Source organism: Protopterus annectens, chromosome 4.part0 (genome assembly GCF_019279795.1).
Source record: "Protopterus annectens isolate FY-2018-M chromosome 4.part0, PAN1.0, whole genome shotgun sequence".
Classification (NCBI taxonomy): Eukaryota; Metazoa; Chordata; order Ceratodontiformes; family Protopteridae; genus Protopterus; species Protopterus annectens.
The window spans coordinates 195,955,478-195,973,587 of NC_056733.1; the positions used below are offsets into that span (position 1 = coordinate 195,955,478).

At 39.1% G+C, this 18,110-nt stretch overlaps 1 protein-coding gene across 1 annotated transcript in view; it reads right to left on the reverse strand.

Moving 5' to 3' along the window:
* The window catches only part of LOC122800118 (methyltransferase-like 26 B), a 140,447-nt gene that overhangs the window by 89,991 nt on the left and 32,346 nt on the right, over positions 1-18,110 (reverse strand). The window contains exon 2 of the mRNA XM_044069639.1: positions 735-897. Coding sequence (XP_043925574.1) covers positions 735-897 — 163 coding nt within the window. The remainder of the gene's footprint in view (positions 1-734; positions 898-18,110) is intronic.

Here is an 18,110-nt window from a genome sequence, read left to right on the forward strand (position 1 = left end):
TTGTGTTATGACACATAGGCATTTCTTGGTTACCTACCACATTTTGTGTTATAACATGTAGGCATTCCCTGGTTATTTACCGTATTTTGTGTTATAACATGTAGGGATTCCTTGGTTACCTACTACATTTTGTGTTATGACACATAGGCATTTCTTGGTTACCTACTACATTTTGTGTTATAACATGTAGGCATTTTTTGGTTGAGACAAATCAATAAAGAAGGAAGGAGTAGCTGCATCTAAAACATGTGCACCCCTAAGAAAACAAAACAATTAGTTCTTTGAATCTAGCTATAATACCCTAGCTATGGGGCCAATAAAAAGTCACTTAAGGAGGTAAAGTCTGTCAAAACCTTCTTTTAAATATGAGCAATTCTGCTTCTAAATGCAACTACTTATTTTGTCTACTCTTCCAACCCTAACATTTAAATGCACCTTAAAATACATTTTAAAAGATGACCACTAACAAAAACAAAAGAAGTCAGTGAAGAAGGAAACTGACGTCTTTGTCAGAGATAGACAAAAAGAGTAGGAAATCAGACTACTTCCAATGATAGTAAAGGAGAGGCAGGGCCAAAGAAAATGTTTTGCTTTCCTCATGAAACCTTAAGGAGTATAAAAGGTGTATGCAAACCAACATATGTCAGCATCAAAACCTCATAAGTCAATATAATAAGTGAATCTTTTTATTTCAGTTTTGCAGTGCATTTATTCATTAAGTTCTTTGGTCATACCTGCATACTCTCCGGGGTTGAAAACTGTAGTACATTGATGCAGATAATAGCATCACAGGAGCCCTGTTTTAATTCTGCCCAGCTTTCCCATGATTTGGAGAAATCGATATATAGTGGTGTCCTTACGTTGCTCACTTTTGTGGCTGTTATATACGCAGAAACACTGTGGTAAAAAAGCAGACAAATAGGGAGAAACTTTTGAGACAGACGATACAATTTTGCAATCAAAATGTAAACATCCAACAACAAAACTCCCTTTATACCTTCATACACCATCTAGCTATTATTATAAACATTCATCAACATACACAACACCCCAAGTGTTGATCATTCTGAAACATAGAACATCTTGAGAGAACTTCGCACACATCAGCCACAGAAAACTCATTCCATTCAAACCATCCAAATCAAAAATTATATAACACAACACACACACATGCATATCTCTCTCTCTCTCGCCCTCTCTCTCTCTCTCTCTATATATATATATATATATATATATATATATATATACATACACACACACACACTAACGTACACACATATATATGTATGTATATAAATATATATATATATATATATATATATATATATATATATATATATATATATATATATATATATAGACATACATATATACTAACTCCATGGTTGCACAACCATCAGTGAAGCTGACCAAAGGAGGACTGACTAGGGAACAAACTGAGATGTAGGCAGTTCAATAGGTTGTGATACTTCACATAACAATCAACAAAAATATGGTAATAATAGATTCTCTCTGTATCTGTTTGCCTCTCTATTTATTTCTCTCTCTCTCTCTCTCTATATATATATATATATATATATATATATATATATATATGTACATATATATATATATATATATATATATATATATATATATATATATATATATATATACACACACATATATGGTTATACTACATGCACAAACATATACAGATATCAACAAAAAGATAAAACTAGTTGTATAGGAATGATTACTTTGATAATCAGCATACCAATTACTAAGGAAAGACCATTGTCACAACTTCTTATATAAAATCCATGTCAAAGATCACTTTGCATTCTTATAAAAATAAGATAACAGGATTCAAGGTGGTACTGCTTGTTTGTACCACAGTTTATTATGTTGAAACAAGAGATGAGCGCTTTCACCCTTGTCAGACTTTCATCAGATCTAAGTTATACATAGCAGTAACAAGTTAATATATACTTTTTCTATTTTCCATATAAACAGTCAAGTAAATTACAATGAATGCTTTACTCTGGGAGCACTTAAACTGATCATTTTCAATGACAGTGACTGGAACAGTGCTACATTCATAGTTTGCATCTTTATTGTGAATGTTGCTGTTATCTCCTTATCTAAGTAAGTACAAAGTCAGTGTGTATCAGTTTATTAATCAAATATCAAGGAAGGTATCTAGTTCTGCAGTTTTATTACATTAATATAGTACGTAAGGAATGGCTGGAAGTGCAACTATACTCTGGGTGAAATGCTGTTATGGGAGAGGGGAGGAAACTAACGGTTACCAGAGCTCAGAAAAAGTCTGCTGCCAGGGGAGACGGTGTAATTAGGATTTGCCAACAGTGTGTAAGTCTAAGAAATTTTTGAGAAAAACAGACGAGATAAAATGTCCTCAGGGCTAGTATTAAGACAAGCTGAAGGAAAAAACAAATACACACACACACACACACACACACACACACACACACACACACACACACACACACACACACACCTACAAAAATTCTAAGTAATATGTAAATGTAGTTGTGTTGAATGAATACAAGTCTCAACTTGTGCTCACCACAAAATTAAAATTATCATTTTAAAGCACTTTCGCACTTTTCTGTTAAGTGAAGGGCTTCCTCATATCTCACTATGCTAGCATTAACCATCATGGTAGTTCATACTATTGATCAGACACATTATTGAATCTGTACAATTCAGCTTGACATTAAATTAATTTCTTCATCCGATATTTCTGACTCACCTCATTACACTCCCAAAACATATGTTCTTAGTTATCTCTTTCTTCCCCATCACACCTGAAACATTTGCTGTCTACCTGAGGAAAAATTCTTTGAAATCTGCTTGGGGTATAAAATACCAATGCAAACACTTCCATGCAAATATCCTGAGCTGTCTGGACTTTGTTACATACTTAGAAACTATACATATGTCCTGTCGTGAAAGGAGATACTACCAGCCCAGCTATCTGGAATGTTATAAATAATTATATGTCATTTATGAATATCAGCATGATTCATATGCTTGTGTTATAACTGTATTAGAACTGTATGTTATGTGTATATCAAACTGCTGGTACAAAAGTGTGTGTTAAAAAGGGTTTGTAAAATACTGAGCTTAAAAATGTAACCACACTGTACCCTACTGGATTAGAACAGAAATGTACCTGCACTATCGTAACTGTTTAAATGTATATATTTTAACAATGGAAATTGGAATCCAAGAGGTTAATTTCAGAAAAATAGCTGAAATTAAATTACTTTATGACAGCAAGAAACAGGATGTCTATACAAGAGAGCTCTCTGTGTTGTCTTGAAAGAGAAATAATTACTAGCTTTGAGATGTGCAAGTGTTTTATTGTTTTATGACTTCCAACAGCTGAACAAATCTGAGAAAAAGCCTTTGTTTATGTATTTTCAGAGACAGTGGTGCTGGTAACAAAGAAGAATAGCAGCACCAGGTTCTGTGTGGACTACAGGAAATTAAATAGTCACTCAGAGTCAGATGCTTACCCTGTAGATGAAGCCCTAGAGCAGCTGGGTGGGGCTAAGTATTTTACCACTATTGATCTTACCAAGGGTTATTGGCAGGTGCCCTTGACTCCCAATGCTAGAGAAAGGTCAGCCTTTGTGACTCCTTTTGCCTTGTATGAGTTCACGAAAATGCCCTTTGGGATGAAAAATGCTCAAGTGACTTTCCAGAGGCTGGTAGATCATATCCTAGCAGGAGCAGGAGATTTTGCCCTTGCTTACCAGGATGATATTGCCATATACAGCCATTCCTGGCAAGAGCACCTTCAGCATGTCAGTGAGGTGCTGAGCAGACTAGAGAGACTGAAAAGGGCAGGGTTGATCATTAAGCCCAGTAAATGTCAGGTGGGTATGGCAGAGGTCTCCTACCTGGGGCATAGAGTGGGGAATGGTAAGATTAGGTCACAACCTGCCAAAGTGGAAGCTATTCAGGCATGGCCTGCCCATGTTACCAAAAAGCAGGTGAGGGCATTCTTAGGGACAGCAGGCTACTACAGAAAGTTTGTCCCCAATTAAAGTACAATAGCTGCTCCCCTCACAGACCTGACAAGGAAAAAAAGACAAATAAGGTAGTGTGGACCCCAGCATGTGAGCAGGCATTCCAGAAGCTTAAAGGAGCTATGGAAGCACCACCTGTGTTAGCCAGTCCAGATTACAGCAAATAATTTGTTGTGCAGATGGCTGCTTCAAACCATTGGGTGGGGGGGGGGTTCCCTCTGTGGGAGAAGAGCACCCAGTGGTATATCTCAGTTGTAGGCTCCAACTCAGGAAGGAATGCTATGCAGCTGTAGAAAAGGAATTTCTAGCCATAGTGTGGGCACTGCAGAAACATCAGCCTTATCTCTATGAAAGGAAGTTCATGGTAGTTACCGACCATAATCCCTTAACATGGCTACATCAAGCCAGCCAGCAAAATTACAAGTTACTAAGGTACAGCCTAGGGTTGCATGCATGTGATATGATAGTGCAGCACTGCAGTGGGTTAGCAATGCCAATGCAGATGGGGTCTCAAGACAGGGAATGAGATAATGAATTCCCAGATTGGCACAACCCTCTCAAGCAATGTTTCTCAAGAGTCACTTGAAAAACTAGCTTGAGTCTTTGGGAAGGGGTGAGAAATGTCGTGAAAAGAGATACTGCCAGCCCAGCTATCTGGGATTTTGTAAATAATTCTAAGTCATTTATGAATATCAACATGATTCATATACTTGTGTTATAAATGTATTAGAACTGTATGTAATGTGTATATCAAACTGCTGGTACAGAAGTGTGTGTTGAAAAAGGTTTGTAAAATACTGAGCTTAAAAATGTAACCATACTGTACCCTACTGGATTACAACAGAAAAGTACCTGCACTATTGTAACTGTTTAAATGTATATATTTTAACAATGGAAGCTGGAATACAAGAGGTTAATTTCTGAAAAATATCTGATACAGATTTGCTGTATCCAGGACTGTTTGTAAGCTTCTGAGTGGTGCCAAAAAGTCTACTCTTCAATTTTTCCCTTAGATCTGCTAGTTCTCTCCTCTCCTGCACTTTTACTAGCTTATTAGTCTAGCACTTTACCAGACTTATTGTAGCACACAAAAGTGCTACCAGCACTAAATGTTCTACAAGGAACCAGCTCCAGTACCTATTATTAATGCCCACCCCTCCAGGCATGTCTAAAGGTCAGTTCCCTGTGCTTTCTCCTATTAACCTGGTAAGCTTGGTTATCTTGATGCAATGTAGCAACTGCCTCATGTACACTGACAACCCTCTCCTTTTACCTCCCAACACTTAGACTTGCAAGAGATGTACTTAAATATCCAAAATGGAAGCCGCACACTCTCCAGCCAAGACCGGAATAGCTGGTCAAGAGGAGAAGGTCAACACTTGCACCACACCACATGGAACACATAGCCCTCCAGAACACACACCAGCACTGCCTTCACATAAAAACACAAACCACATACCCACCTTCATGGTGGCTCTCAATAAAAATCTACCCAAACAGCAGAGACCTCCAAGGCAGAAGTGCACTTGACCACCACAACACAACACTAATCACGAGACACATAACTCTCCTAAACAGTGGTGCCACTCAATCAAAGCCCCTCAGGCAAACCAGCATGCCCAACACACTAGTCACAAGTGACTCGATAGTGAGGCACACTGATGTCCCACTCACTAGGTTGAATAATGAGAAAGTAACAGTCAACTGCCTGTCAGGTGCCAGGATCCACCACATAACTCATGCACTCAGGTCCCTCAACAACAGGTACAAATATGACTCTGTCATTGTACATATGGGTGTGAATGACCTGAGACATACCTCCCTGGACTACATGAAAAGAGACATGGAGGAGCTCTTACATTATGTAGCCTAGGCGGGTATGACCCTAGCACTGAGCAGCCTCCTATCATCACCCAGAATGATACCACAGTACAAGCAGAAAATGATTGATTTCAACAACTGGCTACGTTTCTGGTGTCATTCTAAAGGGATCCAGTATCTGTCTGCCTGGGATGCCATGACTGACAGACCTCAATGCTTTGCCAGACATGGCCTGCATCTGTCACCCCCGGGCTTCCAGATACTGGCCAAGGCTCTTGCCATCCCTATAGTGCCTTTTTTTAGGCAGTGTTCCAAAGACCAAATTACCACCGTAACAGCTACAAACAAATGCAATCTGGGGGTCGTGCTGCTCAATGCTAGAAGTCTAAATGTCAAAATGCACTCGCTCGAAGCACTCCTTAAACTGGAGAACATTGACATTTGTGCTGTAACAAAGACCTGGTTCAAGGCAGCAGAAAGCACCCCTGCACTACCAGGCTATAACTCATTCCACACCTTTCGGCCCCAGAACTTGGACCGAAGCTCCAAAGGTGGTGGTGTTTCCATATTCATAAAGGATGCGCACACCTCCAGACTGGTAGCCCAACATAATGCATCAGAGATACTTAAGGTGCGGCTAACATTGGATAAGACAGCGATTCAGGTCGTAGCCTGATATAGGTCCCCAACCATGTCCCAAGACTCACACTCCACGTTCCTCAGCACCCTGGAGAATATTAGGGTCCAACCTAACACTCTTACACTGAGCGCATACCTCTCAACCGTGCAGAATTACTCGGTTTTTATTGAGTTTTGGGTTTCAAATGAAGGGGTGCCACGATTCCCGAGTGGCACCCCTTCATTTCCGATTTCTTTTCTTTTTGTTTTTTAGTTTTTCAATTTCCTTGGCTGTTGGAGCTGACGTCATCATGTACAGGATGATTTCAGCTCCCGCAGGGATTCCAGCCTGCGCGATGACATCAGCTTCCTCTACCAGCCTGTCAGAATTGAACTCAAAGAGCTCACGCATTTCCGGCTGAAATGCTAATGACATATATCACAGGATCTCCAAATGGTTTCTGCTGAGCTCTTTATAGAGAGAAGTGGGTTTATGTTGTTTTCAAACACTCTGTGATTAGTTCCTGTGATATGATCCATACCACTAAGGTGGTATTTCAAATTAGAGCATTGTAGAAGGTCATACCACTGCAAGTTCCCTACCCTCAATACTGCACTTGTGGGTAGATTTACTCATTTGTTGACAAGAAGTCTTTTAGTCTGTTGTCAGTTACCTAGACTGTTTTCCTGTAATTACAACACACACTTTATTGCATGCTTTCATGGCTGACGATAGCACTTCATTATACCCCATGGCAGATTTTTCATTGCATGTTATTTACTACAGAATACAAAAGCAGAAGGTAAGAGAATGAAATTTGAAGGTACAGGAAAGCACTTCTATTAGTGAAAGGGAATGGTAATGGCTGCACCCTAGTTTTAGAAATGCTTTAGATGTTTAAAGTGTTATGAAGAGACAAGGCAGTTTGATTAGTGCAATACGTCACAGGACTGGGAGAAGCAAGCATAATTTTAAATAAGGTGTAGTAAATACAAATATTACAATGAGAAGAAGTAAGCAAGTGAGTGTACAGATGATTAACAAAAGGAAATTTACAGAAGAATGAAAACTACAGGTTTGCAGTTACCATGATAAGTTTCATGACAATCCTACAAATAATGCCTCAGAAATTGGAAAAGGGATAAACTTTATCTCTACGCGGTGTCATTATCTATCAACATTTGTATCCATTTCTTTCTCTTTCTCTCTTTCTTTCTGTCTTTCTTTCTTTCTTTCTTAATGTTATTCCTGGAATCCTTGCACAGAGCTTGTCTAGGGCTTCCCTCAGACAAAAAAAGAAACACCAAGACCCCTTAATGTCCACAGCACCATGGAATATAGATAGTGGTATGAAACTGCAATAAGCCTAATAATGCAGAAACAATTTTCTTGGCATCACTGTATATAATTTTCATTGTACTACATATAAACAAGGACTGCAAAGCTAGCAAAAATAAAGAAAAATATAACGGATCACAGCATCAATGGTAGAAAAATAAACTCTACCAAAATATAGGCAATGCTAACAAAACAGGTAACATTCTTAGAGAACACAGTACAGAACAATATTTATTTAAAATTAGAGGTCAAATAATTCCTTTTATGTAGCTGAATCAAAACAAGCTTCCCACTCCGACTTCCCATCTCCACCCCTTCTGTTGTTGGTCAATGCAAGTTATTTCAGAACACCTGTCTTTAGATGGTGACATATGAAAACAGAAGTCACTGCAGTTCGAACATGCATTTAACAAAGTCAACAACAAAGATCTGGAAGCAAGTGTTTGACCTCTTGTTTTGTTTACATTAATGACCTATGATTATCCAGTTGACCAGCAGAGTCAGAACTGCTTGTGTTTTTTTCCCAGCAATGAATTTTTCTTCAGTTGTTTGTGTTACAGCCATTCTGGTAATGATTTCAATAAAGTCAGAGTTGCATTCTGTGTCTGAGAGCTTTCACAATCCCAATATCATGAGATGTTTGACCAAATACTTTGATTTATAAAAGAAAAAAGCCTACCAGTGTATAACTTATTTAAGCCTGCTAGGTTATATAAGCCCACCACCACTTGTGAGCTTTGCCCAGGTTTTTTGTTCTCAGAGTTGAGAGCTAAAGTAAGAACTGAATTTGTATTCCACCCAGTTTTTTTCTGCTAAGAGTTGAGAGCTGTGGTGAGAAGTGAGAATGAATTCACTAAATTATAGCCAGTAAGTTTCAGTCTTCTTATTCTTCAGGAAGCTGCTGATTCACCATAGTGGTATGTTTCTCTGACTGTAGTACATAGGGTCCTCCTGGGTCCAAAACTTGCTAGTGAAATGCATGGTGGTAACACAACATTTTATTCTAGCAACTCTACAAAATTATACAAGCAATGTTTAAAATGTGTCCCTGCTTTTTGATCTTTTGTGCCCCCCCCAAAAAAATGAAATTAAAAATAATTGCGAGAAGCTGTGCAAGATGCCTATGACTTACACTGCTGTCATTCTATTTATAGTGTGGGTGTGGAAGTAGACTTTTATGATGGAAATGTTCTTCTGAATTGGGCAGTTTTGTTATTATTGGTTCATGCATTTTGTTTCATTGCCTACAGTACAGTCTACTGGAAAAATGTTCAAACAATAAATTTAAAATGCGCTCTGTCTAACAAGTGCTGTATTATACAAGGAATACAATAAAGTCAGAAAGGTGTATCAAAGAAAACAACACATGTATGTTTCTTGTTTTGTGTGCAAGTGGTCAATGATTTGAAAACAGCCCGAAGATAATCTCTATCCACCACTGGCCAGATGTATTTTCTTTGAATGTGGTGTGGGTTTCAATGCTGTTTCAATGAATGTGAGTTTCAAGGGCAGACACATTTTAATGCCAAGCCTATTTTCATTGTGAGACAGTATTGCTTTTTCCAAATGTCTATTAGTGTTTGTGCATTGTTGTGCTGTAAAAATAAAATCCAAATAATCATTGTAGAAGTAAAGCAGTATGCACACATTAGTGTTTATGGTGAATGGGGTGAAATAGCCAGGCAATGGGACATTGGAATGGCTGCAGGGGGACGCTGGTACCATATTTTGGTTGCTTGTTCTTCAGTTACATTTGAAAGTTGGTATCCCACAATTCCACTGGAGTGGGAGGGGTTACATAATTATGTATGCAAAGTAGATGTTAATCAGCATACAGATTTGTACCTATTTTTCATGGGCCTTGTCCAGATTTTTGATGTTTCCAGGTTGAGAGGTATGACTGGGCAACTTCAACTACCCCTCAATTAACTGGGAAAACTACTCATGTACCAATACACTTGCCCAACATTTCCTGGAATTCATTAATTCCAATGCCCTGGACGAGCTCATTCTTACCCTCACTAGAAGTAGCAACATCCTTGACCTGGTCATTACTAACATGGGCGACCATTGCTCTATACCAATAGTCAACTCCTCCCTGGTTAGATCCAAACCCAAACTAATCACCTTGGAAATCCACATCCCTCCCATCCTCCCCCACAAAGGTAACCACCATGAAAAACTTCTCCAAAGCTAACTTTAGGCTCCTAAAAACATAGGTGGCTAACTTCATGGCACCCATGCAATTGGAGAACAGCTGCATGACCACCAAATCATACACTAATGCCCTGTGCGAACACGTACACAAATGCATGGATCTCACCATACCCAATAGAACCAAGATGCTCTCCTCCAAACAAAGGAAGCCAATCTGGTGGTCCCCTGCAATAAACAAACTCTGCAACAGGAGGAGGAAACTGATGCGAAATAAGGTGAAGTCCCAAGACTGGACAAACTCCCTTATTAGCCTCAACAAAAAGTTTAGATCCCTGATCAAATCCTCTAAAGTTGCTATGAAAACAAAATTGCAGCAGATAGTAAAGACAACCACAAGGCCTTCTATAGTTATGTAAAGAATCTCCACGGCAATACCCAGATTTGCTCGGAGCTATTGCACAATGGCACATTCTATACCGAGCCAACAGATATTGCCAATATACTGGGCAACAGATTCAGTGCCAACTTTACCCCTCTCTCCCCCACCAAAGGACCAATCACAATACCAGTAGATTGCCAGGCACCCAGTATTACTGCTGCACGAGGCCAAGAATACAGCTTCTATGGGACCTGACAATATCCCTGGCTGTGTTCTACATGGACTACAGAGTGAACTGGCACCTCACCTGTGTGCCCTGTTCAAGCACAGCCTCACCTCAGGCTTTGTCCCTACCAAATAGCACACTGCTACAGTCACCCCTCTCCACAAAGAAGGAGCGAATACAGACCCTGGGAACTATCGCCCCATTAGCCTGACGAGTCTGATATGCAAAGCTATGGAATGCATCAACATGGACCTAATAAACAAGGACATAGGGAATCTACAAACTCTGGATCATACACAGTTTGATTTTGTGAAGGGTAGATCATGCCTGCTCAACCTGGTCAACTTCTTTGAGTCAGTCACTAGAGCTGTGGATGAAGGCAATGTGGTTCATATAGCCTACCTTGATCTGGCCAAGGCCTTTGGTACTATTCCCCAATCAGGAATCATAGAAAGACTCACTAAGCTAGGCATCAACCCCTATATCACTAGGTGGGTTGCAAACTCGATCACAGATAGAATGTGAAAGTAGCTGACTCCAAGTCAGACCGCTGACCAGTCACGAGTGGAGTCCCACAGGGTTCGGTCCTGGGTCCTCTCCTGTTTGGTATATACTTCTCTGAAGTCCAGGCCAACATGAAGGGACTCTGGCTGACAAAGTTCACAGATAATTGCAAGTTGGGAGCCATAATGAATTCCCCGAGTGTTGCTGACATCCTACAGAAAGGCCTCACTGAGACCAACGACTGGTGTCACAACCGTGGTCTTAAGCTCAGTGCCAAAAAATGTGCCATCATTCCCTTTGGGAAAAACCCGGTTCCCATGAATTACCACATCGATGGTAGTCCACTGAACCCAGAAGGTGTCATAAGAGATCTGGGAACACAGGTTGACAGCAACCTCTCTTTTGATGACCACATTGCCACTGTGGTCAGAATGTCCTTCTATGATGTGGCACATCTCTTACTAAGGGTTTTGCATCCGGGAAGAAAGAGGTCATTGTCTCCCTCTACTCTTCCCTCATTAGGCCAATCATCGAGTACAATGCCCCATTTGGCATGTACCTCACTAGCCACCTGCAACAACTGGAGAGGCTGCAAAGGTACCTCACAAAGAGGATCCTAGGCCTTAAACACTTGTCTTATATGGCAGACTCAAAGAAATCCAACTATTCTCTGTCTCATATCGCCTACTTAGAGGCGATCTCTGCTTGACTTACAAAGTCAAGTCTGACCCAGCTCTGTTAGAAATGCTACATCTAAAGAAATCCCAATCCCTCCACGCTACACACTCCAGAGACTTCAACCTCATTATCACAATCAATAGAACAAACTGGAGGAACAGGTTCATAACCCAGAGACTGCCCATGCTATGGAATAGACTTCCCACATATGTCAAGCGGAGCACCCCACTGGCCCTCTTCAAGAGAAATCTTGATGAGTGGATGGGAAATAGAAAATTCACCCCGGTGATCACTCCAGTGGCTCTAATTGGCACAGACAATGAGAACTAAGTGGCACAATGCCAGAGTAATCCTATGGGCTAGGCTTGTAGAGGCTCCAGGGCCATTAGCTTAGTACACACCTATGAACCTATGAAATTAAATTACTTTATGACAGCAAGAGAAAGGATGTCTATACTAGGGAGTTCTCTGTGTTGTCTTGAAACAGAAATAATTACTAGACTTGAGATGTGGAACTGTTTTATTGTTTTATGACTTCCAACAGCTGCACAGATCTGAGCAAAATCCTTTGTTTATGTATTTTCACAAGTAGATGCTAAATGCTTCCAGCTGTATCAATGGTTGTTTTTCACCTGGGATAGAGTCAGATGACAAGAAGTGATGTCATCCTGCAAGCTATCCCAGTAGTAATATTTGAGATATTAATTAAAGAACCCTCTGAGAGAGACTGAGTATTCCATATTTTCTTTGACCTGACAATATCAGCTGGAAGACCCACTCACCACATCTGCCTTGCTTGCTCTGTAAGTAAGTTAACAAAGATATAACAATTCTCTAGATATGGTCAGGAATATAGCAAAACTTAGTTTATATGTTTTTCTTTATTTTTTTAGACTGTCCTGCAATGTCGTTTTAAATGTTTCCTGTGATTTTGAACTCTGTTTTTACTGTGATTATATACTGAGTATCTTCTTGTTCTTTTATTATTTATTATTAAATATATTTAAACCTTTCATTGTGGCTGGTATCTGTGAGAGCTATTTAAGTTCTGAGAGTACTTGCATATTTATTTTGTGACACTGTGGGACACTCCTAATAGCCTTGCTCTTGGTCAAACTACCATTTGTATTAAACAATAACATTACACAGTAAGATTAGCCACTTTTTGCTAAGGGCCTTAAAGTAGCTGATAGTTGTCTGGTGGCAGTGATAACTACCTTATAGTCTGGACAAAAGGGGGCATAACTAGTAAACCTGTGCCAGCCTTTCCAAGTGTGTGTGCATGTATAAATCAAACCTCAAAATGTGTGCATGTGTGTGTGTGTGTGTGTGTGTGTGTGTGTGTATGTGTGTGTGTGTGTGTGTGTGTGTGTGTGTGTGTGTGTGTGTGTGTGTGTGTGTGTGTGTGTGTGTGTGTGTGTGTGTGTGTGTGTGTGTGTGTGTGTGTGTGTGTGTGTGTGTGTGTGTGTGTGTCAGCTACTTGGGCAGGGACATGAAGCACTGGTTGGACACAGAGGGTACTGGAGATCTTGGCTTGGCCACTCAGCTGAGATCTCAACTCTATAGCTATACCAGTGGGGAGTCTTATTGGAGATCTGGAGAAAGAGGGAGAAACCAGCCCCAGACTGACTGTTGTCTTTGTGTGCTCTTAAGGGAAATTACACTTGATGTAGAGAGCTGCATCTGGACATACAGTGTGTGTACTTGTCATCCTCTGAATCTACATCACCCACTAGTGCCAGTGGTGAGGATTGAGGCTCCTTGATTGCTGGGCCAGAGGTGGGATGTCACATGTCCTCCCATTCCTCTTGTAAGCTGCTTTTCCACTCCCTATTCCCAATCTTTTCTAACCTCCTCTGATTGATTCTTATAGTTATCATGTACTATTTTACAAGCCCAGTTATTGCACCTTTGGGAATAATATGTAAATTCTGTCCGAGTTTCTCCTGCTGAATTCACATCTTCCTTACCAAATATTTTCATAAGTTTCTTCAGAAATCTACCCATGTTTGTTATATTCTCCCTTCCAGATCCTCAATACATCCTCAGTATTGCAAATCAAGTTACAGACCATACCTATAAGTAATATCCCCTGCTGAAAGCTTATTATTTCTCCCAAAACCTTCTAAAGTTCCATAATAACAGTTTTTGTTGGAATAAAAATACATGCCAGTATAATCCTCCTCCTCCCTTGCCAATAGCTCCTTACTACCACAAATCTGCCATTATTGTATTTTTCCTTTTCTATTACTTTTGGATCCCCTCTAACAATTAATATAATTACTTCCCTTTTCATTCGTTCCTGATATTCTGCTGCATATCCATACTGAAATTCTTTCTTTGTCAAATTTACATGCTTATTTCTTTCCAAATGTGTCTCCTGCAGCATTGATCTTTGCACTCTGTTGTTGTTGTTGTCTTTTGGCTTTTCCCGGTTGGAGGTCGCCACAGTGGAACTCCGGTCCGCTAATGATTGGCAGTAAATTTTTACATGCCGAGTTGCCAGCCCTGATGCACAACCTTCAATGAAGGCACACCCATTCACGCATGTCTCCACACAGAAGATGCTCTAGCTGAGAATCGAACAGGCAACGTCTTACTGTGAGGCGACAACGCTACAGCAGCACCACCACTGCAGTGATCTCTACACTTCTTAATATAATTCAGTACACTTTCCTTTTTATTTATACCTGTAAATCCATTTACATTCCAAGATAATATAGGAGGTGTAACTATTATGATATAAAGCTATTGTTCCCACTTGTTATACATGACAGTTTTTTTGAATGTGCATTTCTAACTTTTACGTTACATGTACACACTAATGTTTGGCAGGATGATCTTTTATACAGTTGTTCCTTCTCTTCTTTTCTCCATTTGAACCTATGCCACATTTTCAAGACTTCTTGACTTAATGAAAACATTCAAACAAAAACCTGAATACATTTCTGAACACCCTCATTCCCTATGAACTTAAACACAAAAAACTATGTACAACTTGAAAAAATGAAGTTTAAACTTCCAGATAGGAACAACTGAACCAAATTGACAGCTGTGCCTACAGACATTACCTTACCTAAAATTAAGGTTATCCATGCTTAAGCACATGCAACAACAGTTCAGAGTAATGGTGAGTGTGGAAGAGAGCTGAAGAAGAGAGTACAGGAAGGGTGGAATGGGTGGAGAAGAGTGTCAGGAGTGATTTGTGACAGATGGGTACCAGTAAGAGTGAAAGGGAAGGCCTACAAGAGGGTAGTGAGACCAGCTATGTTGTATGGATTGGAGACGGTGGCATTGACAAAAAGGCAGGAGTCAGAGCTGGAAGTGGCAGAGTTGAAGATGTTAAGATTTGTACTGGATGTGACAAGGATGGACAGGCTTAGAAATCAGTATATTAGAGGGTCAGCTCAGGTTGGACGGTTTGGAGACAAAGTCAGAGAGGTGAGATTGCATTGGTTTGGACATGTGCTGAGGAGGGATGATGGGTATATTGGGAAAAGGGATGCTAAGGATGGAACTGCCAAGTAAGAGGAAAAGAGGAAGGCCTAAAATAAGGTTTATGGACGTGGTGAGAGAGGACATGCAGGTGGTTGGTGTGACTCAGCAATATGCAGAGGACAGGAAGAAATGGAAACCAATGATCCGCTTTGGTGACCTCTAACGGGAACAGCAGAAACAGAAGAAGAAGAAGATGCTTAAGCACATGCAATAGTGTGTTCCAACTTACACCAACTTTTGTCTGTTCCTTTCTCATCTCTGTTCCCCTCCTAGATGTGAAAAATGCTTATATGCTTTCAGAAAACATTACATTTTAATATTAAGAAAATGTGAACTGCTATTCTTAAATAAAATGAAATCGTACACTGTTCTATTAAATGTATTAAAGTAATAAAAGGCTGATAACTCATATTCACTTCCCATAATATAGAACTATTTTTCACTGAACTGCTTACCACTTTACCTTTAAATTTTGTATTTCCCTCAGCAAAGAATACTAAGTACTCTCAAGATCATTTGCTTGCACCTGCAGATAGCTCATCTCCATGTAAAATAGCCAGCAATGCATATTTATTAATTTCACTCAGAACAGAATTTATGGGTGCCTTCAGCTTCAGACTTCTTGACTCTCATTGAACATTTGCAATGGAAGAAAATAGAAGCTAATATCTTTGTAGATGTAAGAAACTTAGCATTTTTATGGTGTTCATTGTTTTGTCTCATTTTCAAGTGTAATTGTTTACAAAACACTAGTTTATAGCTTAAGTTGACGGCATTAATCTAAACATGTGCCCTTTTAAAAATAAGAGAAAATATATTAATTATACATATAATATAATTAGTGCACTTTTATACCCCACTCCACCCCAGCAGCCCAAGAGCACAGTATATTAATATTAAACTTGCTTTTGCTCAGCCTTTTCCTCTTGCTGATTTGTAAAGCGTATATTTCTTACAACTGAAAAGTACTTGTTTACTTTAAAATTTTCAGCACATACAACAGTCACTGAAAATACTTCCCCCACATTTAAAATAACATTTACTACATACAACACAAAAACTGCTTTTGTACAAATATTAATAAAAACAAAAATTGTTTTACTTTATTACTTTTCCCTTTTTAATGTCCATCTAAACATTAATGACATAAAGTGCGATATATGCTTTACAGTCCATATACAAGTTTAACAAAGTCAGCAAAGGTCCAGTCTTTCTCAGTTACTTTTTCTTGCAAAGCCATATTTCATAAATGTGATTGATTCTTTTATAATCTCCCATTTATTCACTAATTTCACTGTTTTTTTTTTTTTTGTATTTATCTGCATCTCCCGACACCAGACTCTGGTTCAAGCCAAGGTATTCCTGATTCTTATAATGAACTCCAGTGCTTTTTATTTTTTCTGTCTCTCGTGTGTTTCCTTTGGAACATGGGAAAATGTTTCACTTGCAAAGTATATGAACTTTATTGTCAGAAGAATGAGGAACAGTGTCTCCTTTTGTTTTATGGCTCACTTTTTGTTGAATAATTTTTCTACATTTCCTCCTTAGCCCATTCTGCATCTAAAAATGTCTTTGATCCTTCAGGAAAAAAATATTCTGAAGACAGCTGGATACAGCAACTTTAATCTTACCCTGTCTCTCAACACTCCCTGATTGCTGGGATAACATTGCTGCTCTTCTGACTGGTGTACAGTGAATAATCATTTTCCACAAACACACTGCTGTCTTCAATTTTAATACTTTTTTCATTCACCACAGTTTTATCAGGTAAATCACAAAAAGGCAACACAGCACACAAACAGAGATCGGGGAAAGCGTAACCAAGTAAAGATAAATGAAGACAGTCACCATAGAACGTTGTCCCCTAATGGCTGCTCAGACGAAACACCACAGAATTAAAGCACCTCAGGAATGTAGCTCGTTTAAAATCCACAAATATGGATAAGACTTTGCTGGCAAAAATGCAGGCTGCAATCCAAATATAATTAAAACACAGTTTTATTCGATGAGGACAAAAGTGAGCTTTAAGCCAAACTGGCTTCTGCAGACTATACAATTCATGCTTTGTGAATGAAGTTTAAGTAACCCACCCATTACAATGATTGGTGAAAAAACATAATTAAATAATTAGTAAAATAATGGCTAAGTGCTCAAATACAAAGGGCTTAAAGCCATACAAAGTTAAAAGCATTCATATCACTGGCTTAAAACAGCTAATAATACAAATACAAGTACACTTAAAAACATTATATACATATACTTTCAAATGAACAATCCTAGCATGTATACTATGATACTTATAGTAATTAATTCATTTATATTATTTAGGTCTGAAAATTCTCCTATTCTTTAGTACAGGTTTGATTCGTACCCTGTCATTCAAGCCTGGCGGCTCATCTGCTCTCATTCTTATTATCCATCTAAGCTCACATTCTAAAGTTTGATTAATAATATCACCCCCTCTTTGACTAATTAATAGTTGTTTTATAACACTGAAATGAAAAGTGTGACCCATACCTGCTACTCTACAATGTCTAGCTAGTGCATTTACCTCCGACCCCATTCTAATGTGATAGTTATGCTCCCTAATACGATCTCTGAGGGGTCTGTTGGTTTTCCCTATGTAAAAGGAGGGGCATATTACACATTTCGCAATATAAACCACATTTTTGCTATTACAATTGGTATCAGTATTAAAATAATACTTATAACCAGAGACTGGGTGTATAAAAATTAAATCTTTGTTAATAAACTCACAGTGGTTACACCTACCACATGGCAAGGTGTTTGTATTTTGTCTGGGTTCCATCTGTCTCAGGCTTAGATTCTTTGGTTTACACAGCAGTCTCT